At 36.3% G+C, this 22,263-nt stretch overlaps 1 protein-coding gene and 1 long non-coding RNA gene across 5 annotated transcripts in view; one reads left to right on the top strand and one right to left on the bottom strand.

The window, feature by feature from the left end:
* Nucleotides 1–22,263, top strand: part of LOC134665019 (uncharacterized) — a 452,571-nt gene that overhangs the window by 257,934 nt on the left and 172,374 nt on the right. The window lies entirely within an intron of this gene.
* The window catches only part of LOC134664971 (uncharacterized), a 574,567-nt gene that overhangs the window by 403,811 nt on the left and 148,493 nt on the right, over nt 1–22,263 (bottom strand). For all 4 annotated transcript variants that reach the window (XM_063521718.1, XM_063521717.1, XM_063521719.1 and 1 more), the window contains exon 2: nt 4,445–4,850. In XM_063521718.1, the coding sequence (XP_063377788.1) occupies nt 4,445–4,850 (406 nt within the window). The remainder of the gene's footprint in view (nt 1–4,444; nt 4,851–22,263) is intronic.

The raw sequence follows: 22,263 nt of genomic DNA, 5'->3' as shown, positions 1-22,263 counted from the left end.
GCCCACCGAGGATTCCGTGCTTTTTAGTATTTGTTGTTATAGCGGCAACAGAAATACATCATCTGTGAAAATTTCAACTGTCTAGCTATCACGGTTCGTGAGATACAGCCTGGTGACAGACGGACGGACGGACAGCGGAGTCTTAGTAATAGGATCCCATTTTACCCTTTGGGTACGGAACCCTAAAAATGAAATGGAATGATGGTGGAAAACTTCATTTCTTTCCAGCTATCGGATGCGATCCAAAGAAGCTTACTGTAGAACTAAATCTAGAATTTATTAGGACAATCACTGTGGCTACTAACATTATTTGTAAATGCAAATCAGCCCGACCTATTAAGCAGAACTAACTGCACCCAAGTTCGGCAATTTAAACGATGGTCGTGTTAGATGCATACTAATTTAGATAAGATAGTACCTATATTTAAGTAACTCACTGGAAAGTTGGAACAAGTGTTGTAAGTTAGTCGATTCCGAGTCTTAAAACCTCAAGAGTTAAATACTCGATAGCATGTACAAATAGCAGTTTATTTTGCTATATAGATTTATATCGACCGGGATATGGACCGTGATTGCCTTTTGTATTGTTTTCGAACTCCCGATATTCCATATCCCGCTCGATATAAAGGGGCCCACTGATTAACTGTCCGCCGGACAGTATCGGCCTGTCAGTTACAACAAAATTTTGACAGTTCCGAACAACTGACAGGCCCACACCATCCGGCGGACTGTTAATCAGTGGGCCCCTTTAGTCTAGTGAAACTAACCATGAATTATTCAAAACTGAGAGTATATTGAAGGCTGTGAAATATTCTAGTCACAAAGTAGTCGCAATGTTAGGACTCTCTGTAGACTCTGTGTTATATAGTTTATTTTGATTAATAAACATTAGTACACAAGAATTGATTGAACGCACACTAAACCCACATAAATTATGTTTTCACCAACAGTATTTAATTTTTTTAAGTGTAACCCATGATGGTATGTTATATTCAATCGTTTCAAGTTTCTAATGGCGTGTACAAAGTACTTCTACTTATTATAAGAGTCGCTTTTATTGGCTATCGAACTCATAGAAGCTAGAAAAAGCCTTTCAATGATTTTTATTAATTGATATTAAACTCTATCCAATCCACATAAAGTTGCTTTTCGCAGATTTTAGATTTATGAAATATCCAGTTCACGTATCTAGCCACTCTGTGCTCGAAGAGTGGATGAATTAATGCGTGCACGTTACTGGGTTCTGAGAACTGCAGAAAGTACCAACTCTAGGTTTCAGAGGTACCTATTCAAAACCTAAGAATATTAAAATCTACTACTTAAGGAAAGGAAGGAGGTAACCAGCAGGGGGGACCGAGTTGTAACAGACTAGTTGTCGATTTTTTAGAATCTATTAACTAGAAACTAGGTCGCAATAACGCGCGTTTGTTAGTTCAAGTTACGTGCTAACAAACGCACACTGTTGCGACCTAGTTTCTAGTTAATAGATTCCAAAAAATCGACGATGTCACTACTCTCCTCTGTCACAACTCACCTCGGTCTCCCCGACAGGTCTCATATGTCTCTATAGGTATATAGAACAATTAAACTGTTACATATTTTTTAGAACGCGAACTGTCGAGTTACCGCTTTATTTGAAAAAATATTCGAGTACCTATCCACATACGTTCGATATGTCCAACATAAGCATCAAGCATTCGAGAAAGCAAGTGCGGATTGAGCATTTAACTATGCAAATGTGTTTCCGATATCGTTTAAGACCGCGTCTGAACATGTATTAGGTGAGACGCAGTGGACAGATTTGAAACAGAAGAATAAAGTCATACTAAACATTAATCAATATGTCAACAAGCCCTATGGCAAGTGTACACGTTCATATAGGTCTTATTAGATAAATTAAATATTGGATTATCTTCGATGGAAGTTAATTACAATACCGGTGTCTTTGAGAAATTAACTTAAACTCAGGAATGCACTCTTAAAATTAAAGGATATTAAAATAAAAAAGCAGGCAAGTGCGAGTCGGACTCGCCCATGAAGGGTTCCGTAGCAGCAAGTAACATAATAAAATTGCGGTTTACGATTTATGACGCATTAAAAAAAACTACTTACTAGATCTCGTTCAAACCAATTTTCGGTAGACGTTTGGGTTTAAAAATCGCTCTCCTTAATAGGATGGTAACAAACCAGGGGTTTCCAACCTTTTGAAGAAAATTATTTAACATGTTCGCATTTAACTTTCATCATCATCATCATCATCAATTAAGAAAACCATATAAGTGTCTCAATCTAATCGTATAATGTGACTTATCCACACTTCCACATTTACACACCACATGGTACCTAATACATTCAGCAGCTAATATCACGTGTATAACCCGAGTTTGTTAACTGCTTGCTAGAGTTAGACCAAGAAAAGTCTGCAGCGATTTTGATAGTCCACGCAGTGCAAGTGTAATTTTAAACGTCAAACTTCTATAAAATAATTACGTATTAACAACACTTGCACTGCGTGGGCTATCAAAATCGCTGCAGACTTTTCTTGGTCTAACTCTAATCTGTATTCTGTTCCATCGTAATCAAATGACTCTTATTAATCTTACTATAAATGTCAAACATATGTTATACAACGGTTTATAATCTATGTAGTGTGCCATCGCGGCCAATGATTCCTTTATTAATATTAATAGCTTGTCTGCACTTTACAGGAAGCCATTTTCAGTCTGCGGCGCCTTTAGTAAAAACTGTCTTGGCTTGCGATTGCAGAGAATTATGAAGTGGCTGGGATTTATATATATACCTACTTTGCAATATACAGTATGTGTCTGACCATGGGGCTTTAATTCCAGGGCTTGATTTTACTCGCTAAACTGAGCTACCTTTACTATGGGACCAACCCTAAAATCGGGAAAAAATGTTTGGCCTTTCCATAGAAAACGTCGACATCTGATCAGCTACAATGAGGCCACAATATATGAAAAAGTAAAACAAAAATTCGGGATTTCAGGGTTGGTGCCATAATAAAAGTAGCTCAGTTTAGCGAGTAGAATCGAGCCCTGGATTTAAAGCCCGATGGTCAGTAACACCCTGTATTATATGGCTACTTATTCTCTTTGAAATCTTGCAGCCTGCAGAGTTAATAAATTGCTAATGTCAAAGAAATGCTTTTGCCGCTGTTGCAAAGTTTGTATAAAACTAGCGTTTCGAGCGTTCTTGTTTGCCTTCTGGATATGGATTAAATTAAGTATAAGATGCATGGGGGTAACTTTAAAAACGGGGTGATTTTGAAAAACATCAATATCTATTAAAAACTACACCAGAAGGACTTCAAACTTTGGCAACACTGACGCTACTTCTGATGCAACGCTTGCCAAGGAATCTTGTGCTTACTGTTGCTATTTTGACCTACTGCCTACCACAGAATAAATAATAGTACTACCGTACAGAAAAGAAGATTCCTACAAAACCGAGGATCAGATTGTAAATATATTTCAATAAGTATATCAATGAGGCCAAGATCCACTTCGGGTCGCTGAGCCAGCGAAGTAAGTAAGTATATCTATATTTTCCGTTTCGATGTATGATATTATGGCCGTTATAGATTATTAATTAAACGTTTGTCAACTTTTACTTAATTATCGTTTATGTTCTTGTCCGTCATTTGTTTGTTTTAATTTTTTTCTTAGAAAATATAAATTATAAAATATAAAGGGAGAAAAAACAAAGGTTTTCTAAGTTTTATGAATAAGGGGGTAAAAGTTTCAACCACTTGCAAAGTGCGGTTTCGGTGGGGCACACTTTTCCCTTTTAACGAGATATTTTCCCCAGTGTATATTTATACCTCGTTTTCCCTAAAAGATTAAACTGTAAACGTATACGAACAAATAAAAAGTTTTCGAGGTTTTCAAAGATTCTTGATAAGGGTGAACCGCAAGTGTTGAAGATTTGTTCAAATTGAAATGTGATCCCTTTGCTTCGGGAGAATATTATCTGTGGAAACTTTTGAAACTTTGAAAAAGGTATCGGATATTGAAGGAAGATTTTTGTAAAAGTGTTTGCGGAACACTTGAAGTTTTCTTATTAAATGTTGTTTTAGATTTTTGCTTGCTTTAAAAAGTATAACCGGTCCAAAGTTGCTCTTAGATATAATCGAAACCTTTATTGTCGCTTCAGTTTAGTAGTTTTTTTTAAATATGTACGTACTAGCTAGGTACTAGGCAGGTCGGTGTTTTAGGGCTTTAAGTAGGTAGGCTGACATTGCGGCTACCTAAAATTTGCTTAAATCTAAACAAGATATCATAATAACAGTACACGGCACAGACTTCGTGTTGAAGTGTAATTTTAGTCCACAAAAGTGTTTTATATTTATAGCATTGCCATATCAATATCAATGTTATCATAATTTTAACATCAAAACACAAAAACTGCAAACAGCGCCACCTACCTTATCCCCATCGAACTTCTCAGTCGGCTCGTCATATATCCGCTCTCGTTTTTCTCTCGAGCCGCGCCTCGCCACCGGTGTCTGCGGGGGCGACACTAGCGCCACACTATTCCTAGCGCTCCCTGACGGGGACTTTATGAACTCAATCTTTCCTCCTTCCACACAAATGTTCGGTGTGAGCGGATACATAGGCGACATAGCTACGTTCGTGTTAGCTAGATGGTTGTAACTGTAGTCCTCTAGAGGGAGCGCTTTAGGTTTTCTCTTGTAAGTAGAGTCGTAGGCGAGGACTTGAGTTTTGTCTTCTGGATGGACTTGGCGAACCTTTCCGGGGGGGCGGTCGGGGGGCTCGGGGGATATGTTGCCTTCGGCTTCGGGGCTTTCATTTCTGTCGGCGTTTGATGTTCTGCAACAAAATAAGAAGTAAATAAGTTTTTGGCAAAAATGTAAGCATAAGTTACATTCGGGTGGGCCGGACCCTTGTTGGCCACCCACGTGACATGAAATAAACTACATAAACAGAACGTACGGAAATATATGTAGAATCCTATAACTAAAACAATTTCGGTGCATAATTCTTCATTAAGTCAAGTTAAGAAAAGCGCCTCTGTTTTGGAACGGCAACAGCGTTTACACGACATCCCAATAGATGGCGTCACAAGCACCACTGACGCTCTTTGTACCAATTTTAATGAAATATCTTCTAAAGTAACTCTAATTTTGATTCAAAAAGTACCTTAACATGTTTAAATAAGCTTGCTTAATGTATTGACATGCTTTGCGCTACAGATTTTGCAATATTTTTCTCAATTTCCATACAAAATCACGCACATGTCCTACAACGCACATGTAACATTTTTCAACCGCTCCATATATATACTTTTCAGCGGCATCGCTTCATCGGAGGTGTGTTCTTTAGTGTGATGCCACCACTGTCCGTATAGATCGCTACTAGTTAGAAGCAAGGACCGGAAAACCCCTCTTTACGCTTAATCCTATCAATTCGGTAACCCAGTCGTTTCGGTTACCTTATCATTCGGTAACCCTATCATACGGTTACCTGATTGTAATGGTAAGCTTATTGAAACGGTAACCCTAACATTGTTAAGGGTTTTTAACAGGTTTTCATTCAGTTATGGTAACCTTTATTATCCGTTGCTTATTGGTTTGCTACATTTTTAGTACATTATTGTCGAGGCTCGGAAGTAGCTACTTGCGGGCTGAGGATTCGTTTTAAACGGACGACCTATAATTTTATTATTACTGGACCGGAAGTATTTATTTTATTTATTATATTTATTATATTTATTTTATTTATTTTATTTATTATATTTATTTTATTTATTTTATTTATTTTATTTATTTTATTTATTTTATTTATTTTATTTATTTTATTTATTTTATTTATTTTATTTATTTTATTTATTTTATTTATTTTATTTATTTTATTTATTTTATTTATTTTATTTATTTTATTTATTTTATTTATTTTATTTATTTTATTTATTTTATTTATTTTATTTATTTTATTTATTTTATTTATTTTATTTATTTTATTTATTTTATTTATTTTATTTATTTTATTTATTTTATTTATTTTATTTATTTTATTTATTTTATTTATTTTATTTATTTTATTTATTTTATTTATTTTATTTATTTTATTTATTTTATTTATTTTATTTATTTTATTTATTTTATTTATTTTATTTATTTTATTTATTTTATTTATTTTATTTATTTTATTTAATTGTTTTATATAATAAGATTTAAAATAAGAACACACCACACGGGTAGGTATAAAGATGAGCAAAGGAACGGCAAAAAAACTTGTTTGTGCTGGAGGCTTCATAGATCGCCCATGCCAACCTCGGTTATTCAATAACAAGTTGAATTTAAGTGGGCGTAAAGATTGCAATCGTTTGAACTAGTCAAAAACCTTATAATGAGGTAACTGAATAGACTGGGTTTTTATTTCGGTAACAGAGGTTAACCGTATCTGATACGGTTACCGAAACAAAGTGTTACCGTATCATACGGTTACCGTTATGGTAGGGGTTTTTACAACCGCTTCTAAAATAACCCTATGAAAAACCCCGGTTAAGGTAACCGGTTCCTGTCCCTGGTTAGAAGATCTACAACAGCTCGTGACGTCACGCGCTAGTTGCTGGCCGTCCCTGTAACGTGCGCCGCGGACGCTCGCCCGCGCGGCTGCGACGCCCGGCGGCGCATGTTCCTCGGGCGGCCTTACGCGGTATTAGTTACACGATAGCTTAGCTCCGGTTTAATTAAGAGCACTTCCATGACCTATGGCGGCGAGGTAACCTCGAATGCCAGTTTTTTGGCCTAGAGCACAACTTTTTCGTACATTTTTTTTTTTCAAATGAATAGCGCCATTTTCTTCAGGCCTTCAGCTATCAAAGTCAAAGACTGAATATTAATACAAAAAAGCGCCATCTATTTCAGCTGTCAAAGACAAAGACTATTTTTTATATTACAAAAGCGCCATCTACTTCAGCGGTCATTAGTTCCCAATTTTTATAACCGAACGGCTCTAGATCAAATTCCTAGTTATATGCCAACGGCTAATCATGTTCAAATACGCTGGTAGTTGGGTGATCTACAACAGCTCGTGACGTCACGCGCTAGTTGCTGGCCGTCCCTATAACGTGCGCCGCGGACGCTCGCCCGCGCGGCTGCGACGCCCGGCGGCGCATGTTCCTCGGGCGGCCTTACGCGGTATTAGTTACACGATAGCTTAGCTCCGGTTTAATTAGGAGCACTTCCATGACCTATGGCGGCGAGGTAATCTCGAATGCCAGTTTTTTGGCTCTTTTTTTATTTATAAAGGTTCTACCTACTTCAGCTGTCAAACCCAAAGACAAGGTTGTTATATTTAAAAAAGCGCCATCTACGTCATCGGTCATTAGAGCTCCTAATTTTTATAGCGAACGGCTGTAGATGAGACTCCAATTTATAAGCGAACGGATCTAGATCAATTTCCTAGTTATATGCGAACGGCTAATCATGTTCAAGTCAGCTGGTAGTTGATGTGTGATCTACAACAGCTCGTGACGTCACGCGCTAGTTGCTGGCCGTCCCTGTAACGTGCGCCGCGGACGCTCGCCCGCGCGGCTGCGACGCCCGGCGGCGCATGTTCCTCGGGCGGCCTTACGCGGTATTAGTTACACGATAGCTTAGCTCCAGTTTAATTAAGAGCACTTCCATGACCTGTGGCGGTGAGGTAAGCTCGAATGCCAGTGTTTTGGCCAAGAAATTTTTCATACTATTTTTTTATAAAAAAGCACCATCTATTTCAGCTATTAAACCCAAACGCTTATTTACATATTAGAAGCGTCATCTGCTTCAGCTGTCAAACCCAAATGCATTATTTTCAAATTACAAGCGCCATCTGCTTCAGCTGTCAAAGTCAAAGACTCATTTTAAATATAAAAAGCGCCATCTATTTCAGCTATCAAACCCAAAAGCTTATGTTCATATTAGAAGCGCTACCTATCTACTTCAATTGTTAAACCAAGCTGGTAGTTGGGTGTAGACGTGTGCGCCGATTAAAAAAAGATCGGCGGCGGCGTTTGCCAAAAAATTGGCGGCGGCGGCGTGTTTTCGGCGTGAAATCGGCGTGACCTTGACTTTCAGGTTTCTTAAGAAAAAACATTAATTTGTAGTTTTTCTTGAAAATTTTATCAATGCAGGTTACTGGTCAGTTAACTACGTTTAGTTTGAATATGCTGTGGGTAAAATAGGGTTTCTTAATTAATATAGGATAGGTATAATAACTTATTTTCCCTCGTAACTTGCTTGCATTAAGAGGTTACCTGATCCCCATGACCTTCGATCCGATCTGTAACTCTCCGTTTTCTCAAGCTTTCCATGGCTTATCCTATAAAAAACGTTAACAAAACAGAACTCCACATATCCATGACATTTGCTAGACTATTGTGTTTTCGTAGTTTTTCGTAGTTTCTTGTCGCACAAGCACCAGGCTCACCGAGACGTATCTTTTTTCTCGTTTTCTCATTGCTGATGCTCGCGACCACATATAATTTGTCTCCATTTCATGCGGTCATAAGCCGTATGGACTGCACAGTGCAGACTGCTGCAAGCCGACCTCTTCATAGCGTTCAACCATCTCATACATGCTGCAACTCGAGCACGTTTGCCATTCATTGGGTTTAAATTCATGTGTTTCTCCACGTCACGCGTTGGATAATATGTCCGAAGAATCTAAGGGCTCACCCATGGCATGTTGGGAAGAGATGAGTGGCGATATAAAGCTCTTTGAGAATGGAGGGTTTGCTCTTCTAGCTATCCAAGGTATAAGCAGCACTAGCAGCAGTCTTCGTTCGTTTGTTAACAGTTGACGGTGAATACTTAGGACTACTCAGTTACTTTAATTGGTGTGTCAAATAGTTTCTGCACCTGGCTATTCAGTTTCATTATAATTAATAATTCATGTATATTTGACAACTGTAACATAAATAATACAAAAAATCCATTTTGTAATCCAAAAACCAACTTGGAATAGCTAATTAACAACACTCAAGGTCACGCCGATTTCACGCCGATCATTTATCGGCGGCGGCGGCGTGGCCAAAAAGCCCGGCGGCGGCGGCGCGCCGGCGCGGCGCACACGTCTAGTTGGGTGATCTACAACAGCTCGTGTCGATGTTGATTTCAAATTGAAGCTAATGGAAATAGCCCCTAAAACCCTTTTGGTTAATGCGGGTCGCTTCCAACCTGCACGTATGGAGGTCCAAGGGGGAGGCCTATGTTCAGCAGTGGACGTCTTATGGCTGAGATGATGATGATGATGAACCCTTTTGGTTGAAAATGGCACCCACACTCCAGAGTCCCACGTTACTAACAAAACAGACGTGTACAGAATCCAAACATTTTGAGGATTCAGATAAAATCTTACAAGATTAATTTAGAACTTTATCACAATAAAAACAACCTCCACATCTCTACTCCGACTTTGGGTGGCATTTAGTAATCGAGAATGAAAAGGTTCTAAGACTTGTAAGTAGCGTACATTAGTGTTATCAGAGAGATCTGGCTACTGTTATGAGCTTCCTTATCTAACAACCTGTTGACAAATGTATTAAGGTAGCTACTTGGTTGAAAAAACTGTTTGTTATGATCTCAGTTGTTTTTTTGTAGAAAGGATCTTTTTAGGGTTCCGTACACAAAGGGTAAAAACGGGACCCTATTACTAAGGCTCTGCTGTCCGTCTGTCTTGGTCTGTCTGTCCGTCTGTCTATCTGTCTATCACTAAGCTGTATCTCATGAACCGTGATAGCTAGACAGTTGAAATTTTCACAGATGATGTATTTTTGTTGGCGCTATAACAACAAATACATACTAAAAACAGAATATAATTGTGACGTCCCACGGGTAAAGGTACCTTATGGCGGTTGGCGCTTAGGTTATTATTAAAGCCGCTCCAATCTTATTGCGACGCTATGCGATCTAAGCGCCAGCCACCATAAGGTACCTTTTCCGTGGAACGTCACAATTAATATTTAAGCGGGGCTCCGATACAGCAAACGTGATTTTGTTTGCCGGTTTTTGCGTAATGGTACGGAACCCTTCGTGCGCGAGTCCGACTCACACGGCCGGTTTTTTTATACTACGCTGCATACAAAATTCCTGCCTGATAAGATAACAATTTACTTAATAAATATCACACGCCGCGCATTATCAACGAAATTTACAAAAAAAAAAAATATACACCTATAGATTTTATGTTGACATCTGTATCTGTCCAACACTACCTAGCTGTGACCTAGCTATTAAATATCTCTCAATCCTATACTTATCGCAATTTGTGTATTTTTTCAGAATTTTTTAGTACAGCAGTGGCAATGGTAAAAATTTCGGCCACAACATATTTTTTTAGACCAATTTGGTAGGTACCATAAATTGATAAAATAAAAAATAAAAACTTCTAAATACCTCTCCTGTTCAGATTTAATCCAAGTTTACTTAAGTACTTAATTCTAATTAGATCCTCGTAAGTGCTTAGCATAAACAAGAGCCATAAACGTCGGCTTACACTTATATTTACGGTCCTTATCATTAAGTTATCACCTGTTAGTTGTAAAACTTAAGCAGCCATTTACTTATTGCTACAGTGTGCTAACTGCCGTATTCGGACTTCAAGATATTCACAAGAGACGAGACGTACTAGATCGATTCTAGATACGTTATAGTTTAGATATCAACTAGTTCTCTTTTGCAGCGCAATTCGGGCAACCAATGTCACTTTTACGTTAGATAGAGTAAGATATCTATTAGATGTGAATTAGATCTCTAAGTCATATCCTGTGGAAATCGTTCAAGAGTAGGTATCTCCAGAATCACGCAAATGTCAAATTTGACGGGTTAGATGTTAAACATATCGTTATCGTATCTTGGTGATGTCTAATAGATGTCTGTTTCATAATCCGAATCGGGCCCTAAGAGTGAAGTATACTGTACCTACTTTACAGACAGAAAGACATACCTCATTTATAAAACTTTACGGGACTGATTTAGTTAAATTAGGTTTTATTCCTTTCATATATACGTATGACAAAATGACAGATCATTTTTGAATAGGGTAGGTATTTTCCTATTAGAACTGTCAAAACGATTTGCTAATATGGAATTTATTTGAAACATGACGTCACGGTCAACTCACCTACTTTTTATCAAAATCAAATCAAATCAAATATCATTTATTATCAGGCAACTAAGGTGCATAGACTAACATACATACAATAGTAAAATTTTACAAGCTAAAAATTATTACGGCGTCACGGCGGTTTTTATATTTGTATCCGATTTATTAAATAGAACTTGTATTTAAAAATAACTCCTATCTGAGTTCTAATAATTATCTGGTGCCTTACTTATTTCATGCATGGTGTAAAATAATTTATTGTAAATACGGTATACCCTACTGTATAGCGGCAGATATTTTCTTGTTAAAAAAGCCTTTTACCGATACAATTCCAAAGGTTCTCTATCGCCAGCAAACGGGTTAACTTTTAATAGAGTTCCCAACTTGGTGCCTGTAGTATTTATGCATTAAATAGTTTAACCAATATCAAACTCGCCAAGGAAATGCAGTTTAAGTGTTAAAAACTTACTTTAACTCTTGTTGAAGTTTGAGTAAAGTTAAGCGATGTCAAGTTGTTTATTATGTTGAAGTGAAGGTTCTTACGAGCATAAACTGAATTTAAATAACTAAACAGTTACAATTTCGTGCAGCGAAATTGAGAATTAGCTATATCTAGGTACTTTCGTGACTTTAATTTTTAGCAAGCAGAAACGTCTGCGAACGATGCTATTAAACTTAGAATAAATTTAAAAGTGGCAACAAATAATTTTTGTCAGAAAATAATTTTGTCAATTGGAAGGCAGTAATTTTTCCACTTTTAAATTTACTTTCGTGACATTGGAGAAATTCATTTGAAATATTTGAACTCGCGACCTACGCGAGATACCGAAAGTTTATCTTTGGTTTAGACTACGTAGTTTAACTCAATATGACTTGGGACTTCGATGCTATTATGAATTAGACTTCGTTCTACTTTTGTGAAACACACCTAACATAATATATGTACGTTATACTCTCGTATCTCACACAGCTACTCAAAGTTTAAACCACGGAAGAAAGAATGTAATGCATCCTTTTGATTGATAGAGTGTTTTTCAAAGTAGTGACGATTTGTGATAATTATTTAGGAAGTGTTACCTCTCAGTTTTTATCAAATAATAAACTGTATTTGTATTTCTTATCGTCGTAAAAAGAAAATGAAAGAAGAAAAGACAAATAAGCGACTAAACGTTCACGAAAAGAAACTAATTCTTTTCAAAAGCTCAGATACTAAGTCCTACTTAAATAAAAAACTTTTCAGCCTATCTAAAGGCTAAGCGCCAAATTATACGAAGCTGCTGAGACAGATAAGTATACTAGGCAACTAAGTATCCGAACACAAACACTGCAGTACAGCAAAATCAAACTGTATCGTCTATGGCGTAAGGTCGAATTCTAGTAAATCTAGAGCGGGATATTTGTTGCGGATTGTATACGCTTCTCGAAATTTCACGATGTTTCGTTATTCTTATCTTTTAGACTTGAATACAGTTTGATGTTGTTCATATTTTATTGAGCAATGCTCAGATAAGTTTTATGACGAATCTGTTAAGTCTCTACAAAATTAGCCTTTGCAGCTTGTGGAAATTCTATAATAAGAGCAACTTACATGTCATTGCAATCATGTTGCTCGGTAAGAAATTAAGAATTTACATCTCTTTGAATTATCATTACACGTATACGTATAGAACCGGCACAGAGAAGCAGTAAGTATTTAGCACCATGAGTTGTTATTGTTTTGGTTTGACAGCAAACCATAGAAGCGGAGCGTGAATCTCGCGACTTAAACGCGTAAGCGCCGTGAACTTTTATGGCGCTTACGACATTTTGGTCGCGTGGTACAGGTTGTGATTGAGACCATTTTATTGTTTGGTATGGCAAGAAGCCATACCAAACAATAAAGCCATACCTCTACCAAAGACAATTAATTATCTTTGCCTCTACATGCCTCTACCTACTTACCTCTATATCGCTTTTGCTTATTCGAGCGATAGAGAGAAATAGACGAACGAATGAAGTGATAAGTGTATTTGTGTGTTAAAAATATTTCCTATAGGAAAAATCAGGGACTTTTTTACGTAGATACCTCTTAAATCATAATGTAGTGATCACATTTGAAAAACCGACATGGTAATAACAACATAAATTAAATTTTCAAACACACATTAATATGACATTCGTAAATTTACGATTATTAAACGTAATAAATGACCAGATACATTAATCAAAATTAATCACAAAGTTTACAAACATAAAGTATCCGACGCGACGTTACACGATTTCACACGACATTTCGTAAGAGACGTATTAATTTAGTGTATCAACAAATACTGCATGTATTCTCAACCATATTATATATTAAATAAGATTTACAAAGTCTTTGATTCATTAAATCCGTGATTTATAGTGTTAAAATCGTCATTCCGTAGCATACAAAAGAGCGTAAGTGGTTTTGATATACGAATGTACATAATACCAACTTTGCTTCTCTGGCGACAGGTAAAAAGTAGTAAGCGCCGCAAGATATGAAGACACATAAGACTGTTCCGATAAAGAATTTGGCAAGCTTTGATGTAAAGCAAGACAGATGGGCTTTTAGTTGGATTCGGCAACTGTTAATCAAGATAATCGTGTAGACGGAAATCCGTTGTTTCTATTAGTTGCGTAATCTAATGAAATTTATAAAAAAGTGTTATCTCAAAAACTAATGACAGGTAGGCATAAAAGGTGAAATTAGTGTTCACCATAGACCTAGGATTCGCTTGCGCTTGACAGACAGCTTAAGTGTTCGAAAGGGAAGCCATCACGTATATGAACATCCCATAAGTGCGAAAGAGTCAGACTACCAATGAGAAAACGTAACCACTTTTGAGTTTGACGACGGCCGCGGACGGTCAAGAGCGTATCACGGTAATTTTCAAATTGAAAAATATACACGGATTAGGACGAAAAGTATTAAATAAAGTAATTCAGTGAAGATGGTGTCTTGTAGTGTGCCGGATTGCAGTGTCACAAGGCCAAATAATCCAAGCAAATACTCATTTCAGAGGATTTATGATATTCCGAGCGAAATTTTCATAGCGATATTTTGTCAAATTAACAGCGTAAAAAGTGTAAGAAGCCGGTTTATACAGTTCATTATAAGTTTTTCTTTAGTTCCGTGCTAATATTTTATCATATTAGTCAATAATTTAGAATATTTTGTGTAAAAACAAACTGTTAGTTTACGCTAGGGCTTGACAAAATGTTCATATGACAGTATCGATAACTTGTCGGTATATTAATAGCTATGTAATTATTTCCTCACAAGACATCATTAAGATATTATCTTTTATAACCGACTTCAAATAATAACGATTGTTATACTTTTTTGAAGGTGTTCATGTTTAGCGTGTCATGATAACTTCACTTTCCAACACAGTAAGAGTTACATTAAGATAAGTCTGCAACGATTTTTATGGCAAACGCAGTGCAAGTGTTATTTATACGTCATAATGTCATAGAATTTTAGTGTTTAAAATAACACATTTGAAAAAGTAGTCGATAAAGCAATCAAACATCGACAGATTATTAATATGTTGTAACATGACATCACTATTTTTGATCTCACATAGACAATTTACGCACACACTTGCATTTCATTTTTGGTCACACTTTTGAAGATTGAGAGTTGTTCTTTGTCATATAATTCTTTGGTGTTCACGCTATAAATATTATACTTTTAGTTTGTTTTACATTTAGGTAATATATTAGTATTCGAATCCCACTACAATGTTAATTGTTTATGTTTCTGATAACATGCTAATATGTAAGAATTTCTATTGTAAGAATTTATTAATACCATAGAGTCACCATAGTTTTTAATTTTTATAACATTTGTACGCCAATAGGCAAAACACAGAGCTCTGTAATTACCCATTTTTACTTAAGAACTGTATCACCTGTGTTCTACAAATAAAATTTACTTTACTTTACTTTGTATCACTTATAGTAACCCTAATGTCCTTGAAAAGGCACATTGCCTCTTAATAAAGTTATGAAGTTACATATTTACAAGAAAGAGCAATGAAAATGGAAAATGTTTGTCGTAAAAATTAAAATAATTTATTTTCGTACACTATCTTTGTTTGTTTTTTCATTTTATTTCATAAATAGCTACTTAGGGCTTGTGCACAAATCACGCGAGGTTCGATGGGGGAAGGGGGGTTACGAAAAAATCACGATAGATCACGTTGGTGGAGAGGGGTTACAAGGAAACCTCACGTGTATTTTTCTACAGTGAACAAAACTAAGAAAAAAACCTACCACATGAGTAGATACTTTTTCTCAGTTTCGTTAAACATAAATCTTCACTCTGCACTTCAAAATGGCGAGTCTATTGAACGAAAATAGAAAAAATAAACAAGATTTTCTACATACTTACAATACTATTTATCTTTTTTTTTTTTAGGTAGGTACTTTAAATTTAATCATATTTGACTTTATATACCTATGCAATCTAAATATAGTATAAAAACATTTTATTAAAAACCTTTAGAATAAAACAGATTAAACATACATTATATTATAAACTAAAACTAAAATAAACAAATATAAACTAAAATAAACCTAAGAATGAGTAAAACTAACTTAACAAATAAAATATTGCCCCCCACTCTGATTGTCTCCCGGACCAAATGTGCCATAAATACTGGCGGCATTACCCCCTTATTTATCTTAAACTTCGCTCGAATAAAAAAATTTCAACAAAATACACGTGAGGTTGTGTGGGGGGAGGGGCGGTAGCCAAAAACCTCACCAAATATCACCAAGGGGGAGGGGGGTCAAAAAGTAGCCAAAAACACCTCGCGTGATTTGTGCACAACCCCTTAGGTAGTCTTAGAAAAATAAAATACGACTTTCCGAAAGTAATCCGGCGATTTCTATATTCGTCCGCACGACGGGAAGGAAGCACTTTACAAAACAAATATAAGCAAAAATACGAGTCACAAACCAAATTAAACTTTATTGCTTCGAAATAAAGCACAGAATAGCTGTAGGAAATCGGTTGTAACATAATGCCTTCCATTTGTCTTGAACATAATTTGGGCACTGTGTCTTTTTGACGTTTTTGGGGCGGCTACTGAAATTGTGGACTTGGAAAAAGTTTTAGATTTTTGTAACATCATACGTAAGAGTCTACAAAGTGTGTAAGTAAAATGTTTACTTACCTACTTACGTCATTCTTAGTGTATCTGCTAAAATAAGTTTATGGGAAAAATTTCATTTTTGGTACAAGCTATTATCGCTGACTGTACTTTTCTTTCTACAGGCAATTAATACTCATCGAGACAATTCTAAAAACCCCAAACAAAATTAGGTTTCGTTGTTTTATCACAGAGTTCCTATGGCCACTCTGGTCTCCATCATCAGATCAGCTCGATGACACCATAATATTGCATTGTCACCCGACTTACGTATGTGTATGCAAAATTTCAGCTCAATCGGAAACCGGGAAGTGGATCAAATTTAACTTGCAAGATATGATTATACTTAGACAACGGTTAGTTGAAACTAAATAAAAGCTTGTAAAAAGCTATAAAATAGAACTCGGCATAAGGTATAATTCTACAAGTTTAGACAGTTTAGTTCTTTAAGCATAATTTATTTATTTAACATAGTAAATCAGGTAACAAGGCCTACATTACAAATACCTTGCAGACTAACATATATACGCATCTATATAAACTTAAAAAGCCAAACACTATTTAGGCGAAAAAACAGTGTGGCTCCGTTGAGTCGTCTGGTCTTGTGTCGGAGTCAGCAGTTTGCCCCGGAACCTCCGAAACATAATAATGCCGAAATAAATTCTGTTTTACATTTCTTGATAACAGAAATTTAAGAAATAACTAATGATGTAATTTCTCATTTTATCTTAGGTTATGTAGTCATTCAGTAGGTAGTGAATTTCCACAGGTGACACGTAAGACGCGAGGCGAGATCAAAGCGTGTCAAAGTCACATCAGAATGCGCTATTTGCAGCTGACGTGTCATTTGAGATGGGAGAATAATGTACTCATGTGTGAATGTACGTAGAAAATCAAGAATATGAGCGCGTGAAATTCAAAATACCAATTAATCGTTTTTAAATCCAAGTTAATTAAATAAACCGACATAAATGTAACAATAGCTAAAAACTAGAATTATTTATTAATAAAAATAATCCAGATAATGAGCCATCGGTTTTTTGGTTTTCCATGGCAACCATATTATGAACGCCATATAATAAGCGCTACCCGCTGAACCCATTGCCTAATACTTAAGCACATTATGGTAACATTCCATTTCTAACCGCAGCTGCACTACCGGTACTGAACGCGTCGCTGTATTTGTCAATTTCCATGGTAAAATTGACAGTATTGCAGCTGTCGTTGGAAATGGAATGTTATCCATACTCATAATTTTCACACACTTTTATTTAGCTTCACTGCGTATATCTCTTTGTATAATAATATATGGTGCTTCAAATCTTGTAACTTAAATTTGAACTACATCCGGGTGTCTGGTTGAGCTGAAATTTCGCATACATACTTCCATATTTCAGATGACAATGCAATAATAAGCTAACATGGAGCTGATCTGATGATGCAGTCGGAAGATATCCAAACGAACTCTTCGATGGAAAAACATAAACACATTGAGTTTAGGCTCATCTGAAAGGTCTCGAGAAGTATTTGATAGACATGCAAAGGAGAGAAAGTACAGTCAGCAATAAAAGTATGTATCAAAAAATATTTTTGACGGTTACTTGTTGCATGAATAATGTTCCATAAACATTTAGTTAAAAGTTAATGCAGTTAAACAGAGTTCATCGAGCCGTTATCAGCCTCACATTTTCAAATGGTCGTAAATAACGTTAGTTTCGTATTCAGATAAGATGTTTTTAATGTAAGCAGGATACCTGCAGTTATCGCTACCGTACGATAAGTGCATTGTGACTTGTGACAAGTTATGGTGAAGTAACACCATTATATTGATGTTTAGCTAAGTGCGGGACGCTATTAAAAATAGGTGTCTCAATTTGATAACGTCTATTAGTTAAAGGAAGAATAGAAATAAAACCAGAGGAAGACCGAGACGTGCGTTTTTGAACCAGGCCAAAGAGAAAATCAACGTAGTTACGTATCACCCGGGTGACCCGGGACCTTAACGTCCAGAACCCGGGTATGTCCTTAAACTGCGTCCAAGTCCACCGGTGGATGGGCAGCAGCATCCCTTAAGTACGGTAAATTATACTGCGATCGCCAACCCGCATGCCAAGCGTGGCGATTATGGCATTTATCCCCCAATATCATAAGATCCCTGGGGGAGGCCTATGTCCAGCAGTGGACGTCTGATATGATGATGATGATGGACGTATCAGGAGCTGAAAACAGTGGCAGAGAGAAGAACGGAATGGCAGTTACTCCACCGCCAAGAGCCAGGCTCTTAAGAATTATGATGATGAATTTATGTCAGTGTAAAGGTGACGTTCGGATATCAACAGCAACCACGACAGCGCGACTGGCGACGGCGGCAGCGACAACCACAGGTAGGACAGAAAGGTCCGATCGCTGTGTCTCGCTCCAAACTATGGTTGCCGCCGCTGCCGTCACAAATCGCGCAATGTCGTAGCCGATCAGTTACTGGGCGATTCTCAGAGATGACATTCGGTGCCTGACTTCGGTGCCAACATTTTTTTTTAACTTATATAATATGCGAGTTTATTTCCTAAAATCTACCCTTGATATAAAAAATATTGGTAGTGGAGGCCTCCATTAGAACCTTATAGTTTTCAAGATATTTGAGATTTAAAAACACCGAAATCATGTGCAGGCACTGAAATCAATTTTCGTCACCGAATTCAATAATGCTTACACCAAAATCACATTTAGGTTTTAAATCTCAATTATATAATTATTTTAATCATATTTTTCAATCCTATTTGTTGATAAGCGATGTAACAAGGCTAATGATCTCGAAAGCTTACATAACTTTAATAGATATAGACTCAAGATTTTAAAATAACCAAATTACGGCTTGTAAATCAACATCTCTAGCAGATATCCCACACTATATGATTGGCCTCATATAATAGGGTGATGTGTGGTCCTGAAACGAGTTTCAGACGTGTCGACATTGTCGACCACAAATTCGCACATTATAATCATTTATTCATTGCATTATTATATCCATGAAGGAGAAGATGTTTGTTTCACGCAATCCGACCGCACACGCATCTAAAAAAAACTTATGTTACCTGCACCCGATAAACAATACACTCTTGAGTGGTGTTCAATGCTCATTAAATATTTAATGTACTTATAAAGCAATGTGATGCAATACGGAAAACAAGTATTTTTTTTAATAAAAGAGTTTAAATGCGTGAACTCTAATCTAATATTTGAAGTAGTCGAGTAATGCTTGAAGATCCAATTACCAATTAATTATGATCTCCAGCACCCTCAAACACTTGAGCTTAATTGTAACAAAGTTGTTGACAAAGACATAAGACATTGAGGATTGTTAAAACATTTGCTGTGTTCAATTTGTGTCTATGGCTATCCTTTAGAAATATCGATCAGTAGGTACGCTCAGTGCCTTTGAAGCGATCTCGACATTAGAATGCTATTTTATTTTTAATCCCTTGTTCTGTACATCCCGTCCCTTGGGTTCACCTTGCATAGTACTTACATACACAAGTTATTTTAAAAGAAGTGGGATCTAATTGACTACATTTATTTAACATGGCTGACATGTTTAAAGGTATCGAGGTGTAGGGCCTCCGGTGATACAGAGGACAACGAACATAATTTACTTAATTGATTGGAAAAGAATATCAAGACAGAGAAAGAAACATTGAGTCTATACGTCTGGTTTAAAAAACTACTCATAGTGAACTAGTGATTTTGTGTACCTACTATGACATAATTTACTTACAAACATAATTTTACGTTTGTACAACGTATCTTTCACTTTTTAGACATGATAAATTAGTACAACAAACTAGTTTACAAAGCAGGATTTGAATTCAGTGATCACTTTTTTGATATCGGTGGTCAAAAAATCCACCGAAACCAGGGAAATCAACACCAGCGATATCAAAATTAATCGCTTTTTAGCAATTACAGAAATAGCATGAACGATACAGAGGAGATGTAATAATGGTGGATTTACGTACTTTCGATGACTTCTTAATCACTTACATAACGATAATTGCACTAAAACTTTCGGAGTAAATTGCACCACCGATCTCAAAAAAAACATAGGACCAAACCCTGCGAAGGACGGAGAAACGTTTAAAAAATCACTTTATTGTACTGTGACTGTACCTCTACTTTATTCAACGGTTAAGGCACAACTAAAGCATACTATGTTTGAGACACTGAGTTCCTGGTCTACAACTTTCAAGGAGTACTGACATGTTTTGCAAATTACACCGATATCAGTCACTAGCCCGGGACACATCGTAAATTTGGTTTTATTCAATGTGTTGAGCAAACACATTATTGTGGTATAAAGAATATGATAAGCTAACTAATACCCTATGCGTGAATACCCATAATAACTCCGATCTAATGCCCCATCTTGAGTAATAATTTTTTGTTTCATAAAATCTGGGTGCGGGACACGCCCACCGAACATCATTTTTGGCATTTGAATTTTTTTTTCTTGTATTATTTAAATAATAAATAAATAATTTGATAGTGTTCCAGACAGAATATAAGCTGAAGATCATGCCTAAATTAATTCAGATTTATTGAACAGTAAATTCAATCAATTACTGCCCCGGACACGTAAAAACGGCCCTCCTGAGAAATGCCCTACTGTTGTGGAGTCGCTATCGCCGGAGTTGTATCTATCAACATCCTTGATAAAATGAGTATACTATACTATACCTAAGTAATATCCTTCTGTACTTTTGCCGGCTATCACGTTGCAAATTTACCTGAAAAGATAAAAAATAAGATTTAGTAAAAATAGCTCAACTATTTCAACATGTTCGTGCAATTTTGTATTTAAAAAGACACGGAAAAGTTAAATATAATACAACCTGTTGAATTAAATTAATTATAAAGGAAATCACATTTAAACGAAGCCTTGGACAGTCGACTTCAAAGGTATGTTTACCTTTTTCGCCTTATTACAAAGGAATAAGGTGCAAAAGTGTAAACATATCTTTGATGTCCGCTGGACACGTCGGACAAGTTAAAAACCCAGCAACCGGATACCCTTTAACCATCCTATTCATTACCGTGTATAAATAGAACTTTAATCGTCCCCGCTTCGTCCCTTAATCGTACTCACACCCTACGTAACGATAACGGCATAATGATAATAATAGGTCATTATAAGGAGTTGAGACACTTGTTTTATAAGCTGATACACTTATAAAGAACTTGGAAAAATGTTTCTTACTTAGTCCTGCTTACAAGTTCGAAGTACCACACGGAAGAAAGAGATGTTGCTTATGTAAGTAGGAAAGAAAGAAAAAATAAGTAGGTACTTAATAACAATTTGTGTCAAGTGAATGTTTCCCTCCCTTCGCTGATTTTCCTTGTTATTAGTACCAAACTGCCGGTGGACAATATCATTAAATTCTCTCTTCAACCATTTTTTTAAACTATGAAAAACTATAAAACGGGACACATAGGTTGGAAGAGGGGGAGAAAACATCCACTAGACAAAGTTATTTCTTCTAAAAAAATTCTTACCTACTTAAGCTACAAGCTTGCCAGTCTGCCAGACTTTAAATAGGTGAAAAAATAAATGAAAATTGAGATTGAAATTTTTAGAAAGCGTTATTTTTGGGCCAAAAACTTTTTTGGTACGAGTTAGGTTCTGCGTCTTCTGTAGAAATTTACATCAACCAATATCAAATAGAGATAGAGAATCAAATACCGCTCAAAGCGTGTGAAAATTTCGATTCTTTTGTAATTCGCTTTCAAAAGAGGCAAGTCGTTTCGTTAAAGAAAACGATCGGCTCTCTCCGTATTTTTTACTACTATAAAAAAACAACTGCGACTATTTTGCAATCTTAATTGCACATAAATGTGTTCAATGCAAACCTTTGCCGCCACATCGCAACATTGTAATTTCAGCAGGCAAGCGATAACATTTCCACTTTATCGCCACT

This window comes from Cydia fagiglandana, chromosome 6 (genome assembly GCF_963556715.1).
Source record: "Cydia fagiglandana chromosome 6, ilCydFagi1.1, whole genome shotgun sequence".
Classification (NCBI taxonomy): Eukaryota; Metazoa; Arthropoda; class Insecta; order Lepidoptera; family Tortricidae; genus Cydia; species Cydia fagiglandana.
Note: the sequence above shows the minus strand (reverse complement) of the source record. Positions and strands in the feature narration are given on the sequence as shown.